This window comes from Hemicordylus capensis, chromosome 6, assembly GCF_027244095.1.
Source record: "Hemicordylus capensis ecotype Gifberg chromosome 6, rHemCap1.1.pri, whole genome shotgun sequence".
Lineage (NCBI taxonomy): Eukaryota > Metazoa > Chordata > Lepidosauria > Squamata > Cordylidae > Hemicordylus > Hemicordylus capensis.
In genome coordinates this window covers 50,555,152-50,568,991 of record NC_069662.1, presented here as the reverse complement: position 1 = coordinate 50,568,991, position 13,840 = coordinate 50,555,152, and the positions used below count along the sequence as shown (strand labels likewise).

Genomic DNA, 13,840 nt, shown 5'->3' with positions numbered 1-13,840 from the left:
AGGACATTGCTTTGATTATAAGTTTCTTTATGTGTGTAATTCATATAAAGATAACAGCATTTCATATAAAGATAACAGCTTTGCTAACTGGGCAAAAAGGCACCTTTTAAATGTGGTGATTCTCTTTTATTTAGCAGGGGGAGAGTAACTGGCCCTATCCACCCCCAGCACAGTACCTCCAGTGACTGCTGGTGGTGTCTATCTTACATTTCTTTTTCGATTGTGAGCCCTTTGGGGACAGGGAGCCATCTTATTTATTATTTCTCTATGTGAACCGCTTTGGAAACTTTTGTTGAAAAGCGATATGTAAGCATTTGTTGTTGTTATTTGGAAATGTTATTCATGAGACACTTTAAATCATACCCATCCTATGCATTTGATACTTTTAAATATATGAATATGTGACTTAAATAGACTGCCCAAAAACTTAATCACCATTGCTGTGATAACATTTCTCCACCATCCTTAAAAAAAACAAAACACTTTTCATGGTTTGAGAACTGGGTGGGAGAAAAACAATCATATGTTCTTTTATGATAAAATCTTTCTAGATCTTCTGCTAGCTCAGAAATTTTAGGTCTTTCCAGTAGTACAGTCAGTCTTTTTCGCTGATTCCTACAGGCAATGTTGCTGGTCGTTAATACCAATACTACATTTAATAAATTATTAAAGGATTTATTAATAATTGGGTGATAAGGAAACCAATAGAGGCATCAACAATCGCTGCTTCCATTCAACAACAAAATATTTATATACTGCTCAGATAAAACCCTTCCCCAGGAACTACTAGAACCATGCAGTCAGATCCAAGCACTTGAACAAAAATAAATTCCCTGACATATCTGGCTAAACTGTTCCCTATCACTGCCACTTACTTCCAGATAAGGAACTCCCAGTTGATTCCCAGCCCCAGTCTGTTAGTCTCCCCTTTTCTTACAGTAGTTGCTGATCAGACCTCACTTAGTGACCTGCAGGGAAGAACTGAACACACCCCTCTCCTACTTTTCTATAGGCTGTTGCCCAGTAAACCCTGCCCCTCACTCTGGATTGGGCCACAGGGTTTTGATTCTAACCGGGCTTTCTTCCTTATTTGGAGAAGCCCACCCTCCAAGCAGTTACTCTAATTGAGAACTAGTCCTCCTTCAAGCCTGACTATCAGAAAATTAACAGTTAAAATATGATGGTTATGTTCAGGATTTCCTTTTAAAAATTCAAAAAACATTTAAATTTTCCCTGAGCATATTCTGGTGTAAAACATTGCGCATTCAGCTAATTTAGCAGGATTGTGTATGCAAAATTTGTTATCTGTAGGTCATCAGGAAGTATAATATTCAGAATTCCTTCAAAAAAACTTAAACATTATTTAAATCCCCCCACCCCCGAGAATATTCTGGTGTAAAAGTAGTGCATTCAGCTAATTTAAATGGCAGGATGAGGCAGGAAGAAAGGAAAAGAGTGAAAGAAGAGGGAGGAGAAGGAAGATAGAAGGTGGTGCAAGGCGGGCACAAGGTGACGGAAGGCAGTGCAAAGGCTATATGCGGCAGCCTGGAGGTGCATCAGAATCAAATCCAGCCCACCACCTTGTTGAGTTTGACACCCCTATATATATGCTATATATATAAGCAGTATATAAACACTATAGCACTTTATTCTCTCTTCCCCCCCCCCCCCACTGCCACCCTGGTAATCAAAAGAGCAACAATTTAAGATTTTAAAAGTGGAGGGGGGAGGTGTTTGATATTGTGGTCCCAGCAGCACAACTGCATGTTTACTCAAAAGTAAGTCCCGTTAACTTCAATGAGATTTTCTCCCAGGAAAGTGTAATTTTGCAGTCACGGAATTAAAGGAGGGGATGATCAGACAGGAGGAAAGAAATAACTGAGCAAGGTTTTCAGGAAATAATTTATTAAGACAGCAGCAAGCAATCCAGAGAATGAGCTAACACTTGATTTCTTTCAATCCATGCTCCCCAGGAGTTTCAAGAGAAATATGTATGTCAGGAGAAAATGCTACAAACATTCAGTAAGCCAGAACTGTACTACTGAGCAATAACAAAATTTAAATAAAAAAGTAAAATTGTTGCTTTCTGTGCATGTGCATGTAAGCACCTTGGGGGGGGGCGGTGAAAGTGGAATGGTCTGCAATGTCCACCCTGTTGTGGGCAGAAAATAGCTGGCTGAACTTGGTGTTCACTGCTAGGTGTGGATGCCCAAGAATAATTCCCACAGAAGCCGTTCTTGTGCAAGTCCACTTAAATTCCTGCAGGGGAAAAAAAAACAAAACCAAAAAACCCTCCATCTGAAAATATGCTTGGAATATGGCTTAATTTGGCCATCTGTGCCATCCATAGGGGACTACCAAGGAAGGAAGTGCAGTGTTCCTTAGTGAATGAGGTCTATTGTCCTGTCCCCAAATCAAGAGCAGAATTTGATAACCCTGGCACATATTTCCAAGTCTGAAGCATAGGCTGCTGGGGAAAGGATAATTCTAGAGTGACTAAAAAAGAAGATGAAGAGGTCAGAAATTCAACCATAAATATAACCCAGATGCCACGTTAATTACAAAGCCAGCCAGCCACTGGAACTTTACTTGTCCATGTATTGCCTACTTGAGACTTGTTTCATTTCAAGACAAAAATGACATCCAGTGCTCTGGACTTGGAGCTTTCTCTTCGTGGGAGGGGGTGTGTGGAAATAGAGAGATGGAGCGTGGAGTAAAATGGTGCCTCTTCTGGAATCTGTTGCTGGAAGCTTCGGGTTCATTTTGCTTCATGCTAAGGCCAGCCCCTCCACGCATGCATCTTTACAACAGATGTTGGGCACAGTGCCTGATGTTTCACCCATCCACAGAACCACTGCTTTTGTTTTTGCGGCTCAGCGGGAAGGCGGACTTGCTCTGTGGCTGCGTCATCTTGCTGGCCAGGTAAACAAATGGCTCGATGAGGGTCCGGCGGTCAGCGACAGAGACCTCCCACAACTTCACCTTCTCTGCCTTTGCCCAATGCTGCACTACATCATGGTCCACACGCCGATGCTCCTGCAAGTCACACTTGTTGCCCAAGACCACAATGGTGACCTGTTGTGGTTCAGAAAACGAACAGTGAGGAAGTGGCAATGACAAATGCACAGACTGCTGATCATGAGACCAAAGCTAGCTTCACAAGGAGGCAGGCAGATGGCCCTGTCTTAGGGGCTGGATTGAGGGTGAGGTTTAGCAGCCACACATTTTGGACACGCTGATGGTTCTACCCAAGCTTGGATGCCCAGAGGATGCAGCTTCCCCAAGAGATGGTGAAGTGGCTGGCACAGTGGCTAGTCTGCTACCCCCCACTGCCAAAGAGAGGGCAAAGCAAGTAGACTCCTTTACAGTAACACTTGGGAGCTATTACTCATGACTGCAGTTCCTAGCTGTCCCCATTTCCCCAACCTGGCATGCACTGTATGACCAGCCCCCAAGGCAACAGGAAAAGGAAGGATTGGCACAGTGAGGATAAGCTAGAAGCCAGAACTGGCTACACTTCTCAGCTGAGCAGCAGGAGTGTTGGGGTTTTCTGCAGCAGCAGCTGTAAATTGAGCCACTCAAGCTGGAGGGAAGAGCTCCCAGGGCCAGACTGAGTGAGGGAACAAGGAGTATCTCTAGGATTGCAGAGTGGGAATATCAACTTTCCTTTGCAGTGTTTAGCATCATTAGGCATTCTTGGCTTTTATGGGGTGACAACTAGACCTAACCATCCACTCTTGGCATCAGCCAGACCCAAATGTACCCTTTGATATTTTCTCCACTCCCACTCTAGGACACTAGGCTATAACTAACTTCAAGGCACAGGGTCTCAAACTTGGGTCCCCAGATGTTGTTGGACTACAACTTCCACCACCTCCACATCCTCTGCAACCTGCAGGGATTTTGTGACACGAGTGCATGAGCTCCTCTGCAGATGACCCAATCTGGAAAACCCAATAGGGCAGGACGCTGAAGAACCAGAGAGAGCTAGACCTTTACCCCATGGGGTTCACCTACCTCCTTCTTATCTTTGCTCTTGTCTATCTCCTTCTTGAGCATCTCAGCCCTCTTGAAGGACTCCTTGCTGTCAATACTGTATACCAGCACATATCCATCCGTGCAGGAGAAGCAATGCTTGGGCAGCTCTAGCCCATCCCGCAAGCCTCGGGTGTCATAGAAGCGCACCTGTTCTCTCACCCCCCGGTCAGTTTCGATTGAACCCACATAGATGTCCTCCTGGGTTTCAATCATCTCTGAACCTGCAGAGTACCAACCAGGCAGAAGGCAATGGTTTCTATAAGTACAGAACATATGATCCTTTACTAGAAGGGCTTTTATCTTCATACACACAGTAGCCAAAGTATGTTTTGCTAGCCCCATACCCCATGCTAAAGCTTTCAGAAGGTACCGGCCCAAGTATCTCCTTCAATGTTCTCTGGTTCCCATGGCTACTGAAGCCATTCTCAGATTTCTTTGCTTCTGGGCATAAAATGTGCTGATGTCAAAGTGTTAAGAAATCTGTTTTGTTCCTCATCACCCCTCCCCCTTGAGTGAACATTTTCTGTCCCAAACATATTTTTTCCAGCATGCCTTTGGGTTGCTGGAGCTTTATATAAAAACGCTCAATCAACTGTCTTCACCCGGGGGCAGGGGGATCATTGAAATATCATACATTACTCAGGGTCAAACTATATCCTATCCTTGAGTGTACATAACAAAGCTGTTGAGCTCCCCCGCCTCAGTGAAAAACAGCCTCAGGAGGCTTATATTCTGAGGAGGACTGGTAGGAATGGGGCTGTGCTTAACTCTCTGTCCTGGCTATTTTTCGGATGATGATGATGGTGATTATTATTATTATTTATTCGATTTCTATACCACCCTTCCAAAAATGGCTCAGGTTTACACAGAGAAATAATAAATAAATAAGATGGATCCCTATCCCCAAAGGGCTCACAATCTAAAAGAAGCATAAGATAGACTGTTGCCAGATTTGGCTTTTTTAAAGCCAAATTTTGGGTTACAGCCCATTTGACTCACGAGTATACCCCTTAGGTTCTGGCAACACACACTCTACATACTTTACACTCCTCTCCCTAAATTGTGTGTATCCCAACCAACCTGACACATACCTCCCAAAGCTACACTATTTAATAACATTCTACCAATGATATTTTCTCCCTGGGCAATTATAATCACAGCAGTTCAGCCAACAGCTGCAGGGAGGGATTGACAGGTAGACAAAAAAGACAGTTTTTATCCTCTCAACAGCTCTGTAAAGTAAATTGGCCTAGGAGGGAATAGCTCATGGCTAAGCAGCATACTTCACTGCTGAACACGGACATGCGTGTTGCACAGAAGAAGCCATCACTCACCCACCACGTGATTTCCATAGAGGAGTTGTTCCAGGATGGAGGTCTTCCCAACTGATGCTTGCCCACATACAACCACTTTGCAGCTCTTCCCCATCTTCAGGTGGGCAGTGGAAGAGGATGAGTTCAGAAAGCTATGAAATGAGTGAGCAGTGGAAATATACACGTACCCCAAGGAGCAAATATGCACACATACCCAGGGCAAGGTAGGCTTCCCCAATTACTGCTGCTGCTACTAATGATATTTTATATGCCACTTTTCAACAAAAGTTCTGGAAGTGGTTTACACAGAAAGAATAGAAAATAAATAAGATGGTTACCTGCCCCAAAAGGGCTCACAATTTTTTTTTTAAAAAAAATTGTTAATGTAGACACCAGGAACAGCCACTGGAGGAATGCTGTGCTGGGGCTGGATAGGGCTAGTTGCTCTCCCCCTGCTAAATAAAAGAGAATAACCAATTAGCAAAGGGGCTTCTTTGCTAAGTTAGCAGAGGTTGCCTGAAGCCAAACTGCATATCAATAAGTTGAAGGAAAGGGCAGGCGGGGCAGGTATGAATGGAGTCCTGTAATGGCCAGGTAACTAGGGGACATAGACAGCGCAGAGGCCAGCAACCTGACTGCTTTTTTGTACCTAGCAGGCAGTCTAGAACACCTCTCCAGCTTTGCTAATATGCATACCAAATGTTATTTCTACTCTGCTAGATTTTACATGTACAAAAGGAATCCTTCCATGTCGTCCTGGCATGCCTCTTGCCCACCAGAAATTTTAACACGAATCTGATTTCAGCTGATTCAGTGTGGCAATAAGAAGCCAAGGGAATAGGACGAAGTGCAGTTGGCTTGTGCTTTTTGTTCCTCATACTTCTCAGTTTTGTTCAGAATCAGTTCTGTATATGGTACACAGAAACACAGGAAGCTGCCTAGTGAGACCACTGGTCCATCTAGCTCAGTATTGTCTATGGATGCTACCCTCCAGCAGCTCTCCAAAGTTTCAGGCAGGAGTCTTTCCCAGCCCTACCCGGAGATGCCAAAGATTAAACCTGGGACCTTCTACATGCCAGCAGATGCTCTACCATTGAGCTACGGCCACTTCCTTTCAAGGGAATAGCTTACATCAGACAGCATTCACATGTAGTCAGCCATCCAAATGCAAACTAAGGTGAAACCCTGCTTAGCAAAGGGGACAATTTACACTTGCTACTGTAAGAACAGGTCTCCAGAGTACAAAGGGACTGCTTTTGGGTGGTATGCAACCTCTATGCAAGTACCTTACCAGAAAGGTCAGCCTGTACATAAGTGGGGGAAGAACCAATCTAGGAACATAGGGCTACCATGAGCTGCTTTCAACATTACTTTTTTTAGGTAGACACGGAAAGTTTTTTTTAAGGTGTCCACTTCAAAACATAAAAGTGTAAGGCTGAAGTCCATGATATGGGTGACATGCAGGTGATACCCAAACTGGCACCTGTTTCAAACTCTAGTCAGTCATATGTATGACTATGTTATTTGGGTTGTGGGACATAGGAAGCTGCCTTATACCGAGTCAGATAATTGGTCTATCTAGCTCAGTATCGTCTACCCTGACCCTGACCCTACCCTGGCAGCGGCTTCTCCAAGGTTACCAGCCCGTGTCTCTCCCAGCCCTATCTTGGAGATGCCAGGGAGGGAACTTGGAACCTTCTGCATGCAAGTATCCAGGTGCTCTTCCCAGAGCAGCCCCATCCCCCAAGGGGAATATCTTACAGTGCTCACACATGTAGTATCCCATTCAAATGCAACCAGGACAGAGCCTGCTTAGCAAGCAGTACCATTCATGCTTACTACCACAAAACAGTGTGTTTCTCTGCCCTTGCCAGCCAATGGGAAGAGGAGGTGGAAAGGAGAAGAAATGCCCAAGGTGACAACATCATAACAGTGTATGCAAATGTATTATGGGGGAAAGATAAAGTACTTTACATGCTAGTACTTGGCATTCTAGATAAAGTACTTTATCTAGAATGCCACTTTTGGTGGTATCCCTGTGTCCCTTGTAGCGTGTAGTTCTGTTCTAACCTGAATTAAAAACATGCGTATGGAAACCTATACCTGAACATTCTTTTTAACCTTTCTGTTGAAAAAGCTATTTGGTTGAATTTTAATGAATTGTTTATGCTTTTAAGACAAAAGATATATCCTTAGAAGAAGGTGTGTCCCCACCACCACTCCCTTTCGTTTTTCCGGTAGGTAGTTTGTATCTTATTATGTTAAAGTTATATTTAAGGGATCTTCTTTAGTTGTCTTTTCTTCTATTCCCCTTTCTAAAAAAGTTATACTTAGATATATAATTGACACCTTGATTGTTATATGCACTGTTGTAATCTTATTGTAATAATTTTTTTTAAAGTTGGAAACCTATGTCTCATGCAAATACAGGAATTTATGAGCAAATCTGATTCTCTTCAGATTTAACCAAAGAGGAAGTTGCCGCATTTGTGGCAAGCATTATAATACATTAACACAGCTGCACTATTAAGGTGGCACTACCACCAGTTATTGCTGTTGTGAATGGGCCACTGTTTTCACCTTGTACATGTTTTGGCTCTGCATAGAAATGACAACTGCTTTGCTGCTGCCTCTTACATTTCATGGCCTTTTACCCTGCTATTTACATGTGTTTACTCTGTACCAGCGTATGTGCATGGGTGTGCAAGCCAATTGAGGTTAACACTTTATGTCCCCGATGCTCTAGTGCACAAAAGCTTATGTCTCAATAAATCTGTTAGGCATCACGATAAATCTGTTGATTGTGCATCGTACCAATACAGATGTGCACGGGGTAGCCAAGATTGGCCGTTACTCCCTGCTGAGTGTATGCTCAATGACAAACCCTTGTTTGCTATTGCATTCGATAATATATAACGTGAGCATGGATATCTACACTAGCCCTTCTTTTTCTGAAATTGTATCCTATGTGGATTATTGGAATATTGACTGCCAATCCAGACTGTTCTAGCATTTTTGAAGAGGTGATGTGAACTTACCTTCCCAAGGCACTTCTTTCTTTGCTTTCACTCTACCGAACTGCTTCCAGCTTCAACTAGCAGAGGAACTGAGAATCGACAAGGCACCATAGCTGGCAGAAGAGAAGCAAAAAGGAGGAGGATACCCACAGCTCCATCTAGAGTTCCATCTGCAGTGGTGCTCTGTTCTGCTCTTGCCAAGCAGTCATCTGGCGTTCTACATAAAGAGCACGTTTTAAACAGTTGCAGCACACGCTGCACCTGGCAAAAAAGTTGAATGAAGCACCAGGGACTGTGTGAAAGAAGTCAGTTGTGTTATGTTTGTTAGAAATCCATTCCTTGATTCAGGGCAGTATTTAAAGAATGTTTGCAGGGGTTCTCAAACTTGGGTCTGGTTAGATGTTGTTGGACTACAATGCCCATCATCCCCAGCCACAGTGGCCTTTGTTAGAAAGCAGGCTAGATTGCTCTTATTAAATTCCAGATGTGTTGGATTTACTCTACTACCTGGTCATGCATATTACAATCCTTAACTCTGCTTTCTGCCGTAGCATCACTATAGAGTAATTCTGTATCTTCTTTGCAAATAATTAACTTATGGAACTCACTGCCACAAGATGTAGTAGATTGCCACTGGTTTAGATGCCTTTAAAAAAGGATTGACAAATTGATGGAGGAGAGCTCTATCAGCAGCTATTAACCATGATGATAATGAAATAGAATCTCTATGCTGGGATGGGCATCATTGCCTATGAGCTTCTCAGAGGAATCTGACAGGTCATGAAAACAAAATGCTCAACTTAGTAGACTTTAGTCTGATCCAGCATCATATATTCTTCTATTGTTATGCACCTGGTGAAACCAATTTATCTCCTTCAGAGTAAAGGGTAACTAAAAGAAAACAAACGTTGGGGTTTTGTATAGAAGGTACATCAAATTATTTTTGGTTTTCCAAACATTGTCCAGATATATTAACTGAAACTGAACACTTCCCTTGCAACGACATGGATTTTGGTGAGAATCCTTTGGGGGGGAAATACACACTTCAAACTTCAAATATTAATTTTCCAGTTTCAGGGTTTCCCAATCTGTATATTTATCCAGTAGTCCCACTTGATGGGCACAAGAAAGAACACTGTGGTGGCACCAAACCGGAAACATTCTTAAAAATAAACCATCAGCTGAAGTTTGGTGTGGTATGTCTTGATTATGACTAAGTTAACTGCTATCATTAATAAAGTAAAGAACGCTCAAAATATGTATTTAGGGATCAGTGGGGAACTTCGGTATTTTCCTAAATACAATATATCCTAGGAAATGCATAATTTGTTGTTCATGTTATAGCACAGCTTTCCAAAACTGTAGGTTGGTTCTTTTTGGTTGCTTTGTGCAAACTATTTGTTCTGTCTTTTTTGCATAGAAAATTTAGAAAGATAATCCAGCTTCTGTATTAATAATCGTGTGAGAGGATTCTGCTGTTATTGTACCGCTTCTTTTGTATTATTCTTAGCCACCTTGAGTGCCTCCTTTTTCAGGGCACACACACAAAAATGGATTCAATGGGGCTACTCCTAAATAAGCGTGAATAAGGACTGCAGCCTTGCACCCCAAACTTAAAAGTAAGCCCCATGGAACGCAGCCCAGCTTAAAGTGTTAGCTCTTTTTGCCTTTCGTCCCTCATCAAGAGAACCGGTTTGACGCGCCTCTCCCCACTTCCCAGCCATAGGACGAAAGGCCACCCTCTTGGCGGATTCGGCTTCTCACTCTCCTTGTTCAGCCTCGCCGGAAGTGGCCTTTCCATCCTCTCTGCTCGTTCTCCGGATGTGGACGAATGAACTTCCTCTCCCTTCTTTCTCTCTCCTCTCTTTCTCTTGCTCTCTCTTCCCGGCTCGGCGGCCGTTGACTGCAGCAGGAAAGAAGCAAGATGGCGGCGGCGGGTGGCGAGTGCGACGTGATTATGGCGCCCGCGGCAGCGGTGTCGGCTCCGCAACCTGAGGCGCCGGGGATGCTGAGCGACGACGATGAGGACGCGGGGACGCGCAGGTAAGACCCCTCCCCTCCGTCCCCAGTGAAGGGAGGGAGCCGCTACGGTCCTGAGAGGGAGGGGCTACTCTCGAGGTGGGCATGAGGGGGCGGAGTCTCCTTCCTAAGGTGGGGAGGAGAAGAGGGGAAAGTGCTCTTGTTGTTGTAGGGAAGGGGAGTCCAGAAAGTAGTGGGTGGGGGTGACATTTTCATTTATTGGCGCTTTCCCAAAGGTTCATGGACGAGAATTGAAATTGAGGCCAACATTTATGATGGGTAGGATGGAAATGGAACCGTTATGTGCAGAAGCAGTATACCGTTGAAATGCCAGGTGCTGGGGGCGGGGCGTGGATATATAACAAAGAAGGATGTTGCCTTTATATCCTGCTTGTAGACTCTCCTGATGCATCTGATTAGCTACTGCTGGGGAAGGAGATTCCTTTTTTCTGATCCAGCAAGATAATACTTGTGTTGTTAACCGGAGATGAGTGTTTAGCAGCGTTTACTCCCCAAAAGGAAAGGTACCATGGTACAAGTGGGATGCCAGCCCTTGAGATGTGGAAGTCCTTTGTCCTAATCTCGGAGGTGTTCTTTCAGTTGAATTAAATTGTTCTTGCTCCCTAATGCTACAATTTGAAGCATACTTAAGACTACATTACTTATATTATGTGAGTTATATTATAAAGTCTCACTTATACTTGTCATTTGTCCTATCTGTCATCTTTGAACATATGACGCTGCCTCACAGCAAGTCAGGTTATTGATCTATCTAACTCAGTATTGTTTATTGAGCAGTGGCTACCCAGGGTTTCAGACAGGGTCTTTCCCAGTCCAGCCTGAAAATGCTAGGGATTGAATCTGGTCTCTTCTGAAGACAAAGCACATGGTCACTGAGCTTTGGTCCAGTTCTCAAACAATCCTTACAATAATTCCATAAAGTGGACTAATACTATGGCCCTACTTTATAGAGTGGCTTGCCTAAGATCTTCCACTGAGATCTTATGGCTGAGCAGATATTTCAACCAGGGATTTTCTAGCTTATGTTCTTGTGCTATCGTTTGTTACACTAGTTTGGCATGTAGAGAATAAATTGAGAAGAGGAAGCAGATTTCATAAAGTTTCTGAAATGTTCCATTAAGGGTGCTCCCTCTTAAGAGATTCCCAGATGTTGTTGACTACAACTCCCATAATCCCCAACCAAAGGCTACTGCACCTGGGGATGCTAGGAATTGTAGTGAACAACATTGGGGGATTCCTGTTAGGGGGAACACTGGTGCTTTATTTCCTGGATTGGGAGGAAAGCTGTTCTTTCTGTGAGAAGTTGCAGAAGTAGATAGGGATAACCCCATATGGTGGATGCAGAGGAATGTGGTGGTGGTGATAGATTTGCATTAAATCCCTTGTTTGGGAAAATAGTTGGGATTCCAATGTGGAGTATCTTGGGGTACCAGTACCACACTTGCCCACCTTTTTGATAAAGAAAGCATGGTATTCATTGGAAGCAGTCTATTATTTCCTCATCTCCTTCAGAGGAAATTAGGCCTTGACCTTATTGCCTTCTCTGCTTAGTTCTGACCTAGTAACTGCTTCATAGCTGGGTCACTGTTGTCTCTCTTGCTTGTATATAAAACATTAGCTGTAGGGGAATCTGTGAGAAAAGCAGTGACTAAGCCAGAAGCATTTGAAAGCTAATTGTCCTCGTGGTGGTTTGGGGCAGGTTTCTGCTAACAGGTTAACTGCTGGTGATTTGTCCTCTGTGGGTGGTGTTAACTTTATTTCTGCTGCAGGGCTGGGCTGTGACCTTGGCTGATTGAACTAGAAGGGAGAGGTAATTTAAATGAGTCCTCTGACTCGCTGCCATTGATGAATGAAATTTTGGTTTTGCTCAAAATAACACAGCTTTATTTCAGATCCCTTTTGCCCTAAGGCAGGCTTTCTTATCCTTGAGTCCCCAGATGATGTTGGACTACAACTCCCATCATGCTCAGCTATGGTCTGAGTGGCTGGGGGTGATGGGAGTTGTAGTCTAACAACTGTGGACCCAAGGTTAAGAAACTCTGCCCTAAGACCTTGGGATGTATTAGGGTGTGTGTTGATAACATACATTTGGGTGAATGTTGAGAAGAGTTGATCTTGTGGTAGCAAGCATGAATTGTCCCCTTTGCTAAGCATGGTTTGCCCTGGTTGCATTTGAATGGGGGACTACATGTGTGAGCACTGGAAGATATTCCCCTTAGGGGATGGGGCCACTCTGGGAAAAGTACCTGCCTGCTTGCATGCAGAAGGTTCCAAGTTCCCTCTCTGGCATCTCCAAGATAGGACTGAGAGAGACTCCTGTCTGCAACCTTGAAGAATCCGCTGCCTGCCAGTCTGTAGACAATACTGAGCTAGATGGACCAATGGTCTGACTTGGTGTAAGGCAGCTTTCTATGTTCCTATGTAACATTTACAAGGTGTAAAGTGACACATTTAGCTGGCCTGCCCCATGTGTGCCTCTGTGTCACAGGATGACTGGCAGGCTGCCGTGTGTCACAGGGTGACTGATTGGCAGGGCTTGTTTACTCTTGGAAATAGCAAATCACAATATGGTTTACCCTCAAATTAGGTTAGATTGAGAGTGACTGGTCTGGCTGCAAAGCTTTGATGGCATTCGGCGGTATTTGAATGCCAGTCTCCCACATGCAAAGCCAAGGCTGGTTCTCTTATAACAGTGATGAACGACGAGCAACTGAAGGCAACAGCCCTCCAAGGAGCACCAGTTGGCCTCCCCAGTTGCCAACACAGACTCAGAAAAGATATCTGGAAGCCATGGCTCTGGCAGTGGGATTTGCTGGCAATCCTCTTTGGGGGACCAGAGCATGATGACAACTCACTGTCTGTCTAACAGAAAAGAGAGAAACGCTTCACACACAATGCACACTGCCAGTTAAGTGTTTAAGTTTGTGGTTCCTTGAAAACTTTTTAGGTAATTGTGGACAAGCTTTATTGGTCTTCCCCTCTAATGTCCAGACACAGGAGAATATTGGATGTGTTCTGTGGCTCATTCTCACTTCACACAGAGCGGAAGTGAAGCCCGTCAAGCCATGCAAGTGCCAGAAATGAATTAGCTGTACTAGGGATGTGTATGGAACCGGGTGGGGGGGTGCACTTACCCCTCCCCTTACTTTCCCCCCGCCGGTGCTCGGTGTCAGTACAAGCCTTCGGGGCAACAGTGTACCTCCCTGCCGCCCCTTCCCGCTCTTCGGCTGGAAGTGGCCGGAAGTACCAGGTGTGCATGCGCATGTTACATGCGCACATCCGGGTGATCACGAAGGGCGCATGCGTGCCCGTTACTTCTGGCTGAAGAGAGGGAAGGGGCGGTAGGGAGGTACACTGCTGCCCCAAGGGCTTTTACTGACACCGCGCTGGTGGGTGGAAAGCAGGGGGAGGGGTAAGTGCATCCTCCCCCGC

General features: G+C 44.5%; 2 protein-coding genes across 5 annotated transcripts in view; one reads left to right on the top strand and one right to left on the bottom strand.

The window, feature by feature from the left end:
- Positions 1-1,884: 1,884 nt before the first annotated feature.
- NKIRAS2 (NFKB inhibitor interacting Ras like 2) lies at positions 1,885-10,258 on the bottom strand. 4 transcript variants are annotated; one of them, XM_053264995.1, is made up of 5 exons: positions 8,390-10,258; positions 5,690-5,806; positions 5,373-5,466; positions 4,018-4,259; positions 1,885-3,075 (listed from the first exon to the last, which is right to left on the bottom strand). In XM_053264995.1, exons 3-5 carry the CDS (start codon positions 5,464-5,466, stop codon positions 2,836-2,838), a joined length of 576 nt encoding a protein of 191 aa, XP_053120970.1. In that variant the 5' UTR covers positions 5,690-5,806; positions 8,390-10,258; the 3' UTR covers positions 1,885-2,835. The 4 variants fall into 4 exon arrangements, with proteins under 4 accessions (XP_053120970.1, XP_053120969.1, XP_053120971.1 ...); XM_053264994.1 differs by having other exon boundaries at positions 5,373-5,503; positions 8,390-10,257; XM_053264996.1 differs by lacking the exon at positions 5,690-5,806.
- Positions 10,157-13,840, top strand: part of DNAJC7 (DnaJ heat shock protein family (Hsp40) member C7) — a 47,313-nt gene continuing 43,629 nt past the window's right edge. The window contains exon 1 of the mRNA XM_053264991.1: positions 10,157-10,411. Coding sequence (XP_053120966.1) covers positions 10,293-10,411 — 119 coding nt within the window. The 5' untranslated portion in view covers positions 10,157-10,292. The remainder of the gene's footprint in view (positions 10,412-13,840) is intronic.